Source organism: Hylaeus volcanicus, chromosome 4 (genome assembly GCF_026283585.1).
Source record: "Hylaeus volcanicus isolate JK05 chromosome 4, UHH_iyHylVolc1.0_haploid, whole genome shotgun sequence".
NCBI classification, from domain to species: Eukaryota; Metazoa; Arthropoda; class Insecta; order Hymenoptera; family Colletidae; genus Hylaeus; species Hylaeus volcanicus.
The window spans coordinates 9425590-9442816 of NC_071979.1; the positions used below are offsets into that span (position 1 = coordinate 9425590).

Genomic DNA, 17227 nt, shown 5'->3' on the forward strand with positions numbered 1-17227 from the left:
ACCCCCTCCACTCGGCCGAAAAGCACCGGAGCCAGCCTGCTATACGAGCGCCGCTTCTACCAACCGACTGCGTGCCGTTGAACGCTTCTGTCCGCTCGAACCTCTCCGCTCGAGCCTCAGCGAGCTGATCACCTTTTTACACGCGGGAGTCACCGACAGATGACTATGGCGGTGTTCCTGCAGGGTCACGTTTTCCTTTCCCCGATGCTCTACGCTTCGAAGCTCGTCTGCTCCAAGTTGCATCCGTTTTGAGGATGTTAAGCGTAACTCTCTAGCGAGAGTTACTACTTTTCTTGCAATATCCCGTGTTCATGGTTAAACATAGAAATGATCCGAAAGTCAGTCGACCAGGTTGCTGCTGACAGCCGTATTATCCAAGGACTAGGATAATATTCAACTAGAATTCCTCGAAAGACTTTTCAAACATTCAAGCGGTGCATCCATTTCGATGACGAGGCGTTTCTTTCATGTGACATCCTGTGCAATAAATAAGAATGATCTGGAGGTCTGTCTTGCCACTGACAGATACTTCGCGCCAAGAAACAGGATAATATTCGATCCGAATCAGCGAGAGGTGTCAACGACTCGACTGTCGGCCGTCCTGCGTCAATAATGCGCATCGCAGTTGATTGCGCCGTTCATTGTCCGGCCGTCGCACGGCTCGAGATTCCCCCGAGATTCGCGGCGGTCTGACGCGCGTTCCTGTCTCCACGTGCGATGCTCCCGTCGAAAGGGCGTCGCGCGTGAACATCCCGAGAATGCAGCAGGGCAGCGTTGGCTGCGACGGGGACTCCGTTCCGAGTCCCTGCGTCAAATCGCCAAAGAGTTTCGCCGTAAAGGGCGAGATCGCAAACGACAGGAACTCGGCGGAGTCCGTCAGAGTGAAAGTCGAGGTTGCGGAATCGACGGAGGCGTTCGAGGTGAAGCGGGAGCCTCAGGATGAGTATCATCCACCGCGACACGACTATCGCTACGACAGGAAACCGATAGTTCCGCCCAAGTTCGACGGTTATCCCGACATCCCTGGTCAGTGTCAGCCGCAGCACCAAGGCTATAGGCCTGTGACCAGTTTACCGAATTCCTACGTGTTCCCTCACTTTTACGGGCCACAGGCGATGGTTCCGCCGTCGTTCCCCAGCCCCAGACCCACGCCAGATCGAATGGGGAAAATCGAGGAGCACGAGCGCGAGCACGAACGATTCCGCGTGGCCGCGTCCGGTGTGCACAACGACGGTTTCCTTCATCACGAACCTCATCGGTTCAAGATGGGCGACTATCACCATGGGAAACCATCTGGATACCGTGGAATGCCTTACGCGGCGTTTCTGCCGTCGATGCAGCACCGTTCGCCGTACCCCGGCCACCAGAACAATAGCGGGTACAGGGCCGCGCAGTACCAGAACAGGCATCGCAAATCGACCAACGCTGCGCTTCGTGGACTGCACCCAGCGATACCTGTGAGTTTCTTACGCAATCATTTTTCTTCCTCGCGATGATTTCTCGTTTTTCTAATTCCAAGGGGTTTCGCGTGTAAAATCATTCCTCAAATCGAAAAGTTTACCATTTTGCAGTTCGATGCTTCATTGCCTAGGTACAAGTTATTACAATTTACCGATCAGCTGACCGCGTGGATACGCGTGCACGCTTCTCACGGACGAGTAACGCGTGCCCACGCGTGGTCACATACGCGTGACAACTTCAACTGCTCATATCGCGAGAACGAAACCTCCAATTGCAAAATGAAACAGGACCCTATCTCTAACGACCACTCGTTCCAGGATGCGTTCTGCCCTCCACGGCTGTAACGCGGGTTATTATGTGCGAAATCGAAACGCAAATCCTCGTTTCTCAGTTCAGCTCCTCCTCGCGCGATTACCTTTCGTCGCGCCACCGCTTCGGCCATAACTCGTTAATATCGACGCGTACGCGAAGAATACCTTTTGTTCCGTAGACACGGAAGCAAACCGTCGCGATCTTACTTGCAGATTATTTTTAATTGCGCCCGTCGTTAACGATGTATTGAACGCCGCTTTCTTCAGCGCGTCGTGACGCACTGTAAACAAAAGGGTATGCATTACGCGAGGATGCATAAGCTCGCGTTTAATCGAGAAACCGACGAATATACTTTAACCAATATTTTATCGCGCGAGACCGGCTTGGCGCAGGGCCAAACGGTTTCGGCGCGCTTGTAAAGCAAAGAACAGGCCGAAGGCGGTTTTTTAAACTCTATCTGCTTCAACTCACAGCGATTACAAAGTACGAATGAACGTTCGTGGTTTCATTTTTTCAACAAGGATACATCGATCGAACTGTGAAGCTTTCGTAACGTATAAGCTCTTGCCAGATGATGCTACAAATTTAGAGACAAGTTTCGGCGTTCAGGATTCGACAACTTTTGATTATTTATTTTTCTAGAATGCTCGACTGCTCATACTTAATGTTCTACTCGCGAAAAATAGGACGTTTTCCTTGTACGAGAGAAAGGATGGCGCTGAGGGTAAACGACGTGTAACTCGGGTCCCTGGGATGGAACAGTCGCGAGTCTGTCACGTCGCGTTATCGTCGCACGACCTGCGAAAAACCGCCCGGGGTCCCCGGGACCCATTAATGAAATCGAATGAAACTTGGCGATCGTTCGGTGAAAAAATTACACTGGCGGTCCGTGACCGAAATTACAGTGATTACACGCGAGCGTGTCGGTTTGATCCCTCGGGGCCCAGGGGCTCACCGCGTTCCCTCTTGAATGGGGAGAGGCAACGGCGAATTAAGATTTTGTAAACCCCTGGGCTATAGGTACTACGAATATATATAATATTAATAATAGTATTCGTCTTCATTATTACGGCCAGTTACAAATTGATAATTGCATTTTCCTATACCGCATCTGTGCATTAGGGTTTAATATGCGTTGTGTGAAGAGAGTCAGTGATAGGCTGCTATTAAATCTAACCCAGTTTGTATGAGATTGAATTAAAATTTACAAAACAGTGCCACATTTTTCACTTTTTTGTTCCACTATTCAACCCCTTAGGCCCTCCAATTTGGTCTTGGAGAGAGGATTTGCTGCAATGGGACCAACAGGGCCCGTTCGGCGGGGTCTGGGCCCGATCTGCGGACGGGAAAGTGGCCCAGCGTGGAACGGTTTGCTTGAACGATTATTATAATAATATCGGAGCATGAAAATAGATGCGCGTGCTTCGGAGTCTCGAGGCGCGCGTTCCGTCGATGACTTCTGGGTATCGCCGCCGCGCATTACGTATTCTATGGTTATATAATGTGTTGTACCGAAATAACGTAATGCCGTTACTTTACAAATTACGCCGCGGGCGTGATACAGGGAGGGCGAGGTTCGATTAATTCAAATTGCCCGTTCGCGGCGGTGTGTAGGGCGTGTAAATACAGCACCGCTCGAACGGCAGCGGAATTGACGAAAAGTGCGGGTTATGCGCGTGAAACGCAATATTTAATCAGAATTCCCCTTGTGTCGTAGGTATTTACGACTTGTAAATGATTAAGAGTATCCCACTGGATCACCGACTTGGGGATGTACCCTTTGTCCAATTAAGCAATCACGTTCCAAAGAATTACACGTACCTATTCGCACTTCGGCAATAGAAACAGATAAATTACTCGATGTCCCGGCACCTTTAACTGCAAGCGTCAAGCGTAGTGTTTGAGCGTGTCCCGCTGTGTTTATCACGCGAATCGCGCCAAAACGGGTCGGAAGAGACACGAGCGCGCAGCTTCGTCGCTTCCGCGCCGAAAGATGTCCGGAGCAGTCGGTTGCAGCGAAGCCCACGGTCTCTCATCTGCATATCGTTTCCTCTCTCTAACGACCGTTCATCTTCCGCGGTAGGACGCACGCACCTGTATCGAGATAACGCGGTGTAACGTATACCCGCGGCGAATAAGGGCATTGAATCGAAGCCGATCCCTTCACTCGGTCTTTTCCAGTCGCGCTCAGGCTCACGGATAACTCCAGGCGCGAATCAGTCTATAAATTTCGCGTCGGGAAATCGCGCACCTGCGGCCCAATCGTCTAATCGATTTCGAGATCCTGTCGGAACGCTTTCTGCTCTTTCGCTGCGAGGATACGTCGGACTATGCTATGTCCTGTCCTCTCCAGCGGGCCGTGCAACCCTTAGGAAGGGAGCTTTCTAGAGCTAACACGTTGGCTGCCAAGTTTGTTTTCTTAATTTTTTTAATTTCTCACTAAAAATCCTGATACCGTTTTTGGGTGACATGACGACCATCGCGTTAAAGCATCACGAGTCGAAGACTATTGCCAGGTTGTTTCCTATCGATCCCGTTAGGGGCTACAAGACGCCCACTTAATAATTTCGTTGCGACCGAGGGACCGCCATTACGCTCGATCTCAACTATTGTGCCGTCAATAACGAGGATTACGGAAGTAACGGTCGCTTGTTTCGCGAGGCCACGACAGTTTGTTCTCTCCTCGTCTACCCCGTGTGCCTAATTTCCATAATTATATACATTTAATTACGCAGCTAACTGTAAACATTGCGCCGTGCACGGCTGACTCGTACTCACCGGTGGATACGCGTAATTATCCCATCTATTCTCGGTCTAGCAGTCAACTTTGTAATTTTCGCCTACCTTGAACGGTTATTCTTGGCCCGACGTATACGTACAACGTCGATTCCAAACGGAACATCCGGTGTAGCATTTAGTGTTCAATTGAGACGAGGGTGATTTTCAAGTAATGTCAAATTTAGACAACCTTTTGTCTGATATTCATTTTAAAAGAAACATTACAAAGACTTAATACTTTCGCTAAGTAAACTCGATGTTTTAAAGTACAATATTGTACCTTACGAAAAAAGAGAACGCCCCCATAGACGGGGCCCAAGGCCCAGAGTGGTTCCGCTCGCCAGATGTGTTGGTAAACAGGGCCCTGGGTCCGTTTTTCTACCCTAAGGGCGTCCAATTGAGCGCAACACATGGCGCGACGCGCCGCGATGCTCTGCGCGCAGCAACGATTCGTCTCGTAAAAACAAGCCCATCGAAGACACAATACGCCTTTGAGCGTGCTTTAATCGAGTCCACGATTCGATAAAGAAAAAAATGGAGCACTGTTGGGAGGAGGACACGGTGGTTTTTTGGGAAAAATGCGGTGAAAAACTATGAAATCTTCCGTAAACATTCTTTGTACGAGGCGGAGCACGCGACTGGGTCCCCTTGTGTTACTTTTTGAGCACTTACAGGTGTCAGGATTTTCAGCTTATCCTAAGCTTTCTTCGGGATTTCATGTATAATTGGCCATTTTAATGCACACTTCGGTACATTATTTCAATAAATAATTTCCATACTTTTTCGTAAATACGTACAAGGCACGGGTGCATTTGCATTCGTTGATTCACAATAGGCTGCGATTTCTATATAAAAAAAAACGACGGCGCGCCTCTCGAGTTCGGGTCCTATTGTGCCCGGTTGCAGGCAGAGGCTACACGCTTTTCATCGTTAACAAGCATGCTAGACAAGGTTTGTTCACTGCCACCGGCCTGCCCGAAGCACCCTGGAACTTTTCTGCGGTAACGATAGCCGAAAGAATCCGGAATTGCAGACCGCTCGTGTTTTCTGGATCGTAAAGCGATTTAAGTGCCCGCTGCGAAGCCTGGGCGCCCATCGACTTGGTCGGCGAGCAGTGAGACACAATTTACGTGTTCTTTGTTTTTCAATGTAAATCTCGGCTCTTGCTATTCATATTCCACGTATAGAACACCGCGAACCTCGTCCAACATTTCTCAGTTCGCTCATAAGACTTTGTTTTCTTCTACGCGTAGTCTCTGCGATTCGTGGTTAGGCTTAGTGTTCCATAATAGTCTTATGGAAGTGAAACCGTGCTCTATTTAAAACGAGAGAATGAAAAATTATCCAAGCGTCGCGCAATTATTTCACGGATAAAGAACGTAATCACGACGATCACGCAAACACGACCAGGCGTGTCATTCGAGTCATTTTTTTTTCTCCCCCTGCCAGGAAACGCGTCGGCCGATTGCGCGCATCGAAATCAAAGAGGAACGCGACGAGGGTAAAAAGTAGGGCCGTAAACCCGAGCGCAGGAATAAAACGCAAGCCATTAATTATTCATGCGCTACAAAGTGACACGTAAAGCCACGCGATTACGCGGGCTGCAACGAAGGGAGTCCCCGCGTGAACACGCGTGCCAACAGTCATCTCATGCGTCTGCGCGGGGATCGTGGGGATGCCCCCATTTCGCGATAATAACACCGTGCTGGCTTTTTCCCGTCCAGCGGTTGTCGTTAACTCGACGACTTGAGGTAAATACGACCAATTTCACAACAACGTTTGTATTGTTTTGTTTTGCTTTTTTTTGTCAGATTGCTTCGAGCCATCGAATCATTAGTAACCGCCGAGATGCTTCGTCTTTCTTGTCGGTATCTTCCTGGTAGATTTCTATTTCCTGTAGGAATTTTAGTCAATTTTAGAAAAAGGAGGAATCGTACGTGGCGACAGGGGGAGAGGAATGGTCACGCTACGTCAAAAGGAAAGCATATTCAACGAATAAATAATTAGCGTGCGGCTTCGGAGCTGCGGTTACGCCGCGCACGCGCCCGTTCTCGTAGCTGTCGACGACTCCCATCCTTTAATAACAACGCAAGGGCTGTTGGCTGCTCTTCCTTTCTTTTTGTTTTGCCTACCACACCGAATCGCAGCCCCGAGAACGCCTAACAAACGATTCCCTTCGAGAGAACGGTCACAATTTTTCTGAAATTAATTCCATTTGAATCTGCAAATTTTATTTCACGGTGGTGCTGAAATCCGAGGACGTCACTTACTGTGAACAATGCACGATACATTGATTCTATACGCGTCCACTTACGGTGCCCATAAGCGCGCAGTCGACGTTATTGTAATGCGGCTAACGTTCCACGCTTAGCCGGCTGCATTGCAAAGACACGGCGCTCATCGTCCAGCCACTATGCTTTACGATCGCTGACACCTACCGACCCGACAGCGCTCGACGATCGCTGCCATTATGATCATGGCCATTAGAGTAATCGATGCTACGTAGAGGCCAGATACGCTTCTCATACGCTTGAACCTCGTCACATCCTAGAGCCTCCCGTGAATAATTTCGATTTAAACAATCTTAACGTCGAATTACCTTCATCGAACTTTCCTCGAGAAGAGGACCCTGACATTGACCCTTGTTCGCTCAACTATCGTAATAGCAGCGGCACCTCCTGTACTCGTTCTAACCGAAGCTTCCGGGTCTTAGTCATTTGGATAAGATCAGCATTCTTGCTTCTTCGTTATCAATTGCACTGGGTTAAAACTAAGGATCTGAAGTGAAGTCCATGTTTTCTTTTGTTGCTTTAGGTGCGAGATAATTAAACAGGCATCAGGGTGTTATCTTAATATATTTATTTTCTTCTAACACTTTGCTCTTTGGAAGAGGTTCTGCAGTTACTATATCGTATTGCTCCAAAATCACGTGCATCGGATTGCACGCGTATCTGATCTTTCAATATCCACGGAAACGGTGTTCAACGGTATCCCTTGAGTCGCTTCGCGTTAATGCTAGAGGATAAGTCATCCATGGAACAGGATTAACATTCTTAACGGCTGCATGACATACCAGTCGGAACAAAACGAAGCTCTGAAGGGACAATTCCAGTTTTTCAACGCGTAAGCAGGATCTCGGGGGTCTCCGGTGCACGACGTTCCCGCTGACGCTCTCCTTCTTCCCGCCATAACGAGGCAGATATGGTGGCTGGTCAAACACGACCCAGCGATTCTTTATGGGGCCATTAAAACCTCGCGGAGTCATAGTCGCATGGTAAACATTATTATAATCCGACTAGCGCGCCGGGGCCGTGCCGATTACTTTACAAAGGCACGAAACGACTGGTTTAGGGTCGCGAGTGCCCGTTTTACGAGCGCTGACGCTAGCCATGGGACTCGAGCTCTTCTCGACTCAACAGTCCCGAGGCGCTTTCGTTCGACCAGTCAACCATGAAACGTTTCACGATACTTCATTTCCTTCTCCTGCCTGTGGAGCGAGACGCGAAATTTTCCTTCGAAAAGAGCTTCCATTTGTACCGTAATCGCAACAATCGCGAAGGCTGTGGAAGAAGATATGATCGTCTCTCTAAATTAGTTCACGTAACGAAGGTCCCACTGTATTTCTTACGTGGTAACGCCACGAAGATATAGATAGAGCAGGGAAGACATAAGTCTGCCTGGAAGTGGAAATGTCCCACCGTTAGAAAGAGAAAGGAACCACGGTACTCTATTTATCTCTCAGTTTGCCCTCAGGGGCTGTAGCCATGATCGTAACTACAGTACGGGTTTAGCAACCCCGAGGTACCCAAGCTATAAGGGGGACCAGTGGGCCCCAAACGGACTACTGGCACACATTAATACGAGAATTATGAAGAGCTCTAAACAAATGCAGATTAATGTGAAGCAATCCTTATAATTCGCTGACTAGTTTTCAACCGCTAGAGGACCAGTCGCAGAGGTTACACAGTGTACCAGCCCTAAACAGTTGAAGCGGCGTGTTTCGCGCTTCCTCTGGCGAATAATAATTTCTCATCCCCGAGTCCACGGAACGACTTCATCTCCCTGGGGCCGTCTCGCGACATTGTCTACCCCGCGGAGGCGCGGTGTAGCTCGAGGATTTAAAGAGCGGGTGAATCGCGTAGGCGGCTGCCTGCCACGGTGTAAACCGAGCTTTACGGCGCTCGTGGTCCCGTCGATCGTGAGATCGTATTAGAGCGGCGCGTCGGCGCCGAGTTTGGCTTAGGTCGAGGGTGTCGAGGAGAGGAAGGCTGCGAAGAGGAACTCTGCTTCTCGGTTGCATCGACGCGAGGGCGAGAGGGAAAAAGAGAGAAACCTAGTGAATACCAAGTGCAGCGAGTAAGAGAGAGCGGAGAGAAAAAATAAGAAGAAATAAATACTGTTACTGGGAGAGACGAAGAAACGAATCGAAGGATGAAGGAGGAGGCGAGGATGGAGCGGGACAGAGGATGGAAGGAACAGCGTGTAACGATGTATCAAGCTGTTGCGCCCCTGGCGTGTCCGGCAATGGTGGATCGTCGCTTTGAGCTGGACCGCGCCGCTTCGGCTCTGCATCATGCCTTTACACGCTCCCAATGCCCAAACGAGGGACGATAATGCCTCGGACTCGTCGTCTTGTTCCCGCGCATAGACACTATTAATTTCGTATCCCTCGCCGCGCGCACGACCCATCTTGCGGTTTAACACAGCCCAAGCCGCGGTCTGCCTCTTCGATTGACTCGTTCACCTCCGCCGCGAGCACGTCTTTTCATGTCCTCCCGCGATCACGCCCAGAGAATTTTGCGTCGCGGTATTCCGCGCCAGCTTCTTCCTTTAACCCACTCGATATAGCATGGGATATGAGAATGGTTCACCGTAGGATCCTCGCGCTGTTTTTCGAAAAAGTCGCGAAAATCCTACTCGGACGTATTGGTCCGCGACGTTCTAATTAAATTTTTGTAAGCCCCTAGACGTATGAGTTCAGCAACCCCTTGGACCGTAATTTTTCTAAAAATCTGCGCTTGCCTAGACCATCTTCCTAATCTGCGCTACAATTCCTGGATCGAGTAATTAATTCAGCATCCCCCCGGCTCGTCCGCGTTGCTCGTTAATGCGGATAGATTAAAGTTTTCCATTCGGCTGGCCGCCTTCTGGTCAGCGATAAATTCCATTAATAATGTTGCATGATACGCTTTGGCGAGCGAAGGCAGCGCTACACCTACCATATCGAGAACGGTAGATAATTATATGTGGAAAGATCGCGGTGTTGCGTGTGACGTTGTAACCCGTGCCTAAACGGCCGACCGATAATCTCCGAGCCTCGGTCTTGTTCCTGGCCACGGATACTATTAATTCCGTGTCCCTCGCTGAGCCGAGCGCCGCCGCGCCGTGTTTTTCGATTGACTCGTTTATCTTGCTTTCCGCCGATTTCGCCGTAATTAGAACTCTCGATGGGGAATTAATTCGTCGGGTTGCCGCGCGAGACCGAATCGGCTTCAGGATCTCCCGCGCAGAGCTCTATCGAACCATCGCGGCACTTTCAGTTAAGGGTTTTCTTCGAGGTACGCGATTCCAAAGAGAAATAAAACTCCAGCTGCGCGGAGAACGTGCCGACAACTTAGCAGTGCAATTTGTCTTGCATACATTTTTGCTTTCGCTTATTGAAGCAAACGACACTTCTCAACACGCTCAACCTAAGGAACTGATTTCGAAACACTTACTATAAATGTAATTGTGTGTAACTTGTGATACGGAATCCATGATACGTGGTCTCGAATTAAATGGAATGGCAAAAGGTTAAACTTCAATGCGATCCCACAAACGGTCACGGAACGATGTGATTCACGTCGAACAAAGTGACCTTGAACCACGGATACCTTCTGCCCCTGGTAAACCACGTCGATCGCTTTCCAGCAGCCGTAAGAGGGAAGTCTTCCGAGAACGCTTCGGCATCCAGTCGTAAACAACCGAGCCGCATCGGGCGCATATTTTTCCGCAGCCACCGCCATTCGAATACGCGGCTCGTAAACGTGCCCGCGGGGCATACGCCGCGCTTTTATTGCCGCGGTTCCACATTTGAACCGAGCCAGAACGTCGGAGAGCCTCGTACATCACAGCGGGACCATTATTTCCGCGACTCACGGAACAGAAGTACCGGATGTGTAATGACACGTTGACAGGTGTGTAGCCGGAGCCGATCGACGCCCGTCGGTGTCCAGGCGCGCCGAACACGCACGCGAATGCCGACAGCCAATGAATGCGTGCGAGGAAACGCGTGTGCGGTTCGCACGTGCCACGCACGCCGTTACGCTTGGGAAGCTTCTACCAACGGCCCCGTTTTGCTACCTCGATTGACCGTCTACGCAACCAGTCGCCCCGTACCTTCTTCTCTCGCACCAAACATCTCTGTTTAGATACGCGAAATGCATCAGATGCGTTGATTCTGTCGACATTTTTCTAAGGGTTGTTGTTTTCTTCGGATGTGTTTACCACTCGAGTCATTTTAGAAATCGTAATAACGCGACGGTAGTTACGTGACCGGAGTTAACTACTCGACATGGTGGTGGTAATTTCTTGGACGGATGGGTAGGGCGGTCTTCGTCGAGGTAACATGACGCTGAAATACCCAAGCTCGGATAGAGATCCCCGGCAACCCTTTCCGGTGGGTGGGTGGGGAGGGGGGGGGGGTGCGAGGGGGATGCGAAAGGGTCTACGAGACAGAAACCCCGGGAAAGGGTATCTGTTGTCATGGTCCCTGATGCTCCATTATTGATTAAAGATGGCTGGCTGCCTCGATGGATGGATGGTGGAGTCGTGACGCCATTTTAATATGCGCAATTATAATGTGTACTCGGAGCCCCGGGGGATGATACCGTCCGGGTCAGAAGGGGGCGAGTGAACGTATTGTCGATGTTGCTCGGTGACCCTGCTTCTTGAAACCGGCTCGCCTTCTTTGTTTGCTCCAAAATCGGAGGGGAACCGCGTAATTGAGGAGTTAATTAGGACGCGTTCGTGGCTTTAATTGGGTTCTCTCGCCGTCCGTTCGTCCTTGACGGTTTGTTCTTCCCGTTGATCTCTCCCTCGTATGCTTCTCAACAGGTTGCACGCTTTCGGGATCGACAATTTTGTTTTGGCCTGTACTTCATTGTTGACTAGCAGTTTCCAAATGATACGGAGAATTCTGTTTTCGGATACCAAAGAAATAATCGGTCCTCTGCAACAATTGTTCACCAGTGAAGTCATTTTTCGAAACACGCTTCCAGACATTCGTCAAATCTGCGCGAGCATGTTTCCCATTGGCGGAATACACGGTGTCAGCCTGTTCCACGGCAGAGTTGCCAACATCGTTGGGACTCTGTTTCGAGGGGGCGATGATTACAGGGGAATACACCGGATATCAGGAGACTCGTGGAGAGATAACGGCGACGACAGCTCGTTAGCGCCATGGTGGGGTTGCAATGACGTCGCGACGCTCGATACCCGATAACGGCCGTCCGTGGGCGTACGTGGCGTAGGTACAATGCCAATAATGCCGGTGTACGTGCGCCACAATGCCCGTAATAGGAGAATTAATGCGTGTTGTGTGTGATCGCCTCGCACACCCCGGGGGCCTCGCGAGATCCGCGATAGCATTGTCCGCTTATAATTTGTGCGTATAATTAATTGAACCCGAAGGACCAGGCTTTGACGGCTTGACGTCTCCAACCCTCGCATGACTTCTGGCGAGCTTGACCTCTGTGGTCCCAGTGACCCCTGTCCAACTTTCACATTTATAGCTTTACATTCGATGTACTTACTGTGCATCAGGCTAACTCCAAATTTCTCGATAGTGTAAACCATCCAAAAAAACATTTCTTTCCTTCCAAAGTGCGTCCACTTCCGAAATATATCCTTCGTTATTTTTCTCGACACGATGGTATAAATAAGTCTCGGTTTTGCTACGGTTGCTCAGGCAGACTGTATATGGAGCTTAAAAACGGATCTTCCAAGCGGCACCGTACATCCCGTACTCGAACTTTGAACCATAATTTTCTCCCTAATAAGTATCCCAGCCGCGACAAGAGAGAATACAACTCTTCCACCGTGGACGAGCGCTCTTCCTTCGTTTGCCATAAAAACGACACCTGGTTTCTCGCGTGCAACGCGCCCGACATATTTATTAAACGTATTTCCACCACGGCGAAACCGCTCGATACCAGATAGGCTTTCGGAATGAACCTGCAAGGGGGATTCGTTGTTATTACCGCGAGACTGGTCATTATTCTCCAACAGAGGACTCGAAGAGAACCTCTTGGGTGAGTGACTTGTATCGGACGAGGTGCGTTTCAGAGGGTGGCAAGTTACACTTTTCTTAAAGAAACTACAATGTGTTTTAGTCTACAATTAGGCCTTCGCGTTTGTCCATCTTCGAAAAAGATTTACGTGCAACACACTGTGCCAACAAATATTCTTGCTTCTGAACTTTTAATGCTGTACCTTGGCAATGATAGGGTTAAAGAATAATCCGTAGAAAGAAACGCGCGGTTAATATTGCAACGACATTGTGAGTTTTCTGAGACTTGTGTTTATGGGAAACAATACTTTGGGCACGAAAACGTTAAATAAGAAATGGCATAATGTCACGGTAGCTCGCGAAGAACATGTGGAAAAAGGGAAAGACCTATTCCGGACATCAACGATCCACCTAGCACGAGTTTCAAGCGTTGATTTGCGTGTTTTCCCAACGATTTATTTATTATCCACAGGTGCTACACGCAGGTTACTCGAATATGCGTACACGTACGTCTGGCGCGAGAATTTTCTCCCCAGTTTCCTAGCGCCCTTGATACGCGGATTAATATTGAATTGCGCTGTATCGATGTAGACACCGTATATTTCGTATGAATTAACAAAATGGTATTAACGATACTTTTCTGCTTACCGTTATTTTACAATGGAGGAATATGCACGAATGAGAGGAACGATCGATGGATGAACACGTCAAGGTTATCTCAAGGTCGCTCAAGGTATTTTAAACCAGGCATGTGGTGTGCTCCTGCATCTACTTCAAATATTTCTAGCATTTCGATAAAATTAAACGTTTTTGGGGTGAAAAACTAAATAAAAGTTCGCAGAGGTAGTTCTGGGACTCGGAATCCTTTCATAAAGCGTGCATAAAATTGTCTTCTCGCTATATACACATATTTTAACCATAAATAGTTATATATCATTCTTACTACACACAACATCATCGTAAACGAGAGATTTTCCCTCGCCCAGTTCTTGTCTGCTTAGTTTCCATGCAAGACCAAATAAATTGGGAAAATATTCAAGCATAACGGCGTTGTTCCGCATAAAACCACTCCGAATCTCATTAAAGCCCTCCGATTTCCTCTCGGGTGATCGTTTAGCGGACAAGGCCCGCAGCGTCGCGGAGAATTGCGGAAGCGGAAGTTGAGTGTGCTTGCGAGACCGACTCTTATCGGACACCCGTAAAGTGGACTAAGCGCGCACATTTGTAATATAACATTGAACTCTGTATTATTACCTGTCCCGCGTAAGCAGCCATTTATATGCTTAGAGCCTATAATAGCCGTAATATATCCAGCGACCAGCGCGTTAATAGCCAATAACCGAGGCCGTGAGGTACCATTCGCTCTCGACGAAAATTCTTGTTTTCCCCGTCACCGTGCAGCGCAACACAAAGTAATCTAGCGGCGACGAGGCCGTCGTTCGCTATGACTCACGTCCATTCGATTGATTATGCTCGCAGGTGACGGAGGCGGCGTTGGCGCTGGCGCTTGAGTTTTCTCATACGTCTCTTGAGAAAGATAATAATTATGTTTCGCACCGGGAAACGTCAATCTCGCCTTCTCGCGCGTTTGCGTCAGGGATTTACCGCGCTGCAGCTTTGCTTGAATTATCGCGTTTCCTCGCAGCGTCGCCTCGCCTGGCCGCGCAGCTTTTATCATTATTTATGCATTTATTTCTCTTCTTTTTAACGACTTTATTCGCCGTAACGAGGGAGCAAAGAAATTATACAAATCCACGCGAGGAGAACAAGCAAGGTGGAAAATCCACGTTTTAAATAACGATGGGGCTGTCACTCAAGTTCCAGCTGTCAATGATTCGTGACACCTTGAATTAAAGGTACCTTAAAATCACCAAAGCTCTTCCAAACCTACTCGTTTGGTCTCTCGTGATTCTAGAACCTGCTTCGTTACCTAAACAGCAGTATCCAACCTAAAGGACACGGTGTATACATAGAAGCCTCAACCTAGCCATGAAAGCATCAAATATCTCAAGAAATTACAACGTTGGTCGGTACAGAGGAGCTAGGGGAACTCCCCTTATGTCGACGTCCCGGCAAATTGAAAATTAATTTCATCCGCTCAAGCATGGATGTTATCTCGGTGTTAAAGCAAAAAAGAATCTCGATCGTTATCGCTTGGCTCGGCGCAAATTAATTCGTCGCCGTGGTGCGTGGCCGATCTGCGGAACTTAAAAGCTGGTCTGTTGTCACGTTATGCTGATGGCCTGGACGCTTTGTCGCAGGTAATTACGGGACATGAAGTGGGCGGCGCGTAGCGTGTCGCACGCGCGTACCGATGTCGTACTGGATTGCGCGAGCGCGTGACAAGAGCCTGTGACGCGCGTGACACACGTCGTTGTCACACCAGCCTGGGCAGAGTCTATCAGATAAAGGTGGTTAACTGGCCGTTTAACCAGTCTGAATATGAATCCTGTGCCTACTAAACACGCCTCCTCTGCTCCGTGCCTGATGGTGTACTCTAAAAACTCTAACAGTTTTATGGTACCCAATTCGAATAAGGTTGGTTCTTGCAACGATTCGAAACGTGAACGAAACTGTGGTTGAATGGTTAGCTGCGAATCTTGTCATTCCATTGCAAATTCTGCAGTTACCCCAAACGAACGTTCATATCGCGATGGCTTTAGTTGCAAAATATATATTCAGATCCCAGCCGCGCCTCCCACTCGTTCACCAGAACCCACCTCTCATTCTCCATCATCGTCATCCCACGGCATCTGCCAAGAACCGTCCGAAAGAAAGAGCACCGTTCGAGGCTGAGTCGAAAATAGATACCGCGTAGAGTTCCGAACACGTCTCGCTGTTCCGTCACGCGGTGATACATTGAAACTTTCATGAGCCGGTCGATTGTTTTTCGTGGCAGCCAAGATTAACGCTCCCCGTCACTGGCAATGTATTAATGACGCGAATGATGGAGCGCCGCGATGATCGTCGACGTACTTACACGTACCTCGCCCGTTCTCCTCGTCGTTGAACGTTGTGCAAAGCTCGCGGACTAATTATCACAGCTGTCGGAGTTGCCGCTTCCTGATCACCGAGGGCATCCGTGGGTTGACGATCGGACGCTCTCGATGGCGCGCTTGCTGATCGATAAAAGCTTGTCCCTTAACTCTGCCACACAAGAACAGTAGGTCTGGAACTCTTATGCACGGGAAGAGTAAAAAATAATGAAAGTGGTTAAATACATAAAAATGCGGTACTCTTGCAAGGTGGTGCGAACGAGCGAGGCAAATCGTTGGAGCGAGAGACTGCTGGTGCTAACCACCTAAATGGACAGTGTTTAGGTGGTTTCCAAACCAGCCACCGTGCTGCACAGAGTTGACAAACTTGTTCGAGGTAACACACTGTGTCTCACCCAACGAATCTGGAATTTATGGAGTCTATTATTTCTATTATCAAATCTATCCCGGCTTGTGCGGGAGACGAGCGGTGTATGGAAGCGTGTACGCTCAGGATTTGCATAGGTCGAACACGAGCCTGAACCTCGTCGCTTTTAGGCGTAGCGCCGTGACGAGCGTGGCGTGTCTCCCTCGAAATTGATGCCTGTCGCGGAATTGCATCGTCGCAAGCGTAATGTTCAATAAAACGCGTAATCAGCCCTCTTTGTTCCGAAAGTCCTCGTTGGGGGATGTTAACGGCGCGATGGCACGTCACTCTCTCTTCGAGGAGAGAGCTACACTTGGGCTCCGTAATTTGTCCTTAGAATTAGGGTCCTGTTTTCGAGCACGTCTAGCTTCTTTTAATCTTACTTAGTCTTGCTTTGATCAGAAAACGAACCTGTTACACATAAAGGAATGCAGCATGCTAATCGTATACAAATTGTAGATTTCGTGTATTTTAATTCATGTTTATTCTAACCACTATTTCAAGATGTTCTCTAATTTACACTTTGAACTATACATTCAACGGGCTGAAAGATCAATTTCTTCGAGACAGTTGACAGACGTTTTCGTCCCGAATTTCATCGATCCAGTTCGGCTCCGCGAATCAATTTCGCCGATCGCAATCGATAACCACACCGTCCTCGAAACGTGCAATCTGTCCTGCCGTGTAATTACGCCGTGGGCCCGTTTAATGATTCTTAAGCGACGATTACTGATTACGTACGAAGTGCGGGTCCTTTGGGTCAAATTGGAGAGTAACCAACGACCCGTTCTCGTCGATCGCAATCTCCGTCCAATTTCTTTTTCTTTCCGTCGCGACGGGAGGGAACACTGTTTATCATTCGATCCTCGATCAACGGGCCATTTTACGGTACATTAACCTAGAATATCGATTTGCTCTTGGAGCTTTCTCTAACAAAGTTTGCATTCCAGGTGTGGAAAATTATAAATCACCTTAACAATATTGTAACCAAAAACAGTGATTTTA

General features: G+C 48.8%; 1 protein-coding gene across 1 annotated transcript in view; it reads left to right on the forward strand.

The window, feature by feature from the left end:
* The first annotated feature begins 758 nt into the window (after window positions 1-758).
* Window positions 759-17227, forward strand: part of LOC128875161 (uncharacterized) — a 216135-nt gene continuing 199666 nt past the window's right edge. Inside the window, exon 1 of the mRNA XM_054120535.1 lies at window positions 759-1457. Coding sequence (XP_053976510.1) covers window positions 759-1457 — 699 coding nt within the window. The remainder of the gene's footprint in view (window positions 1458-17227) is intronic.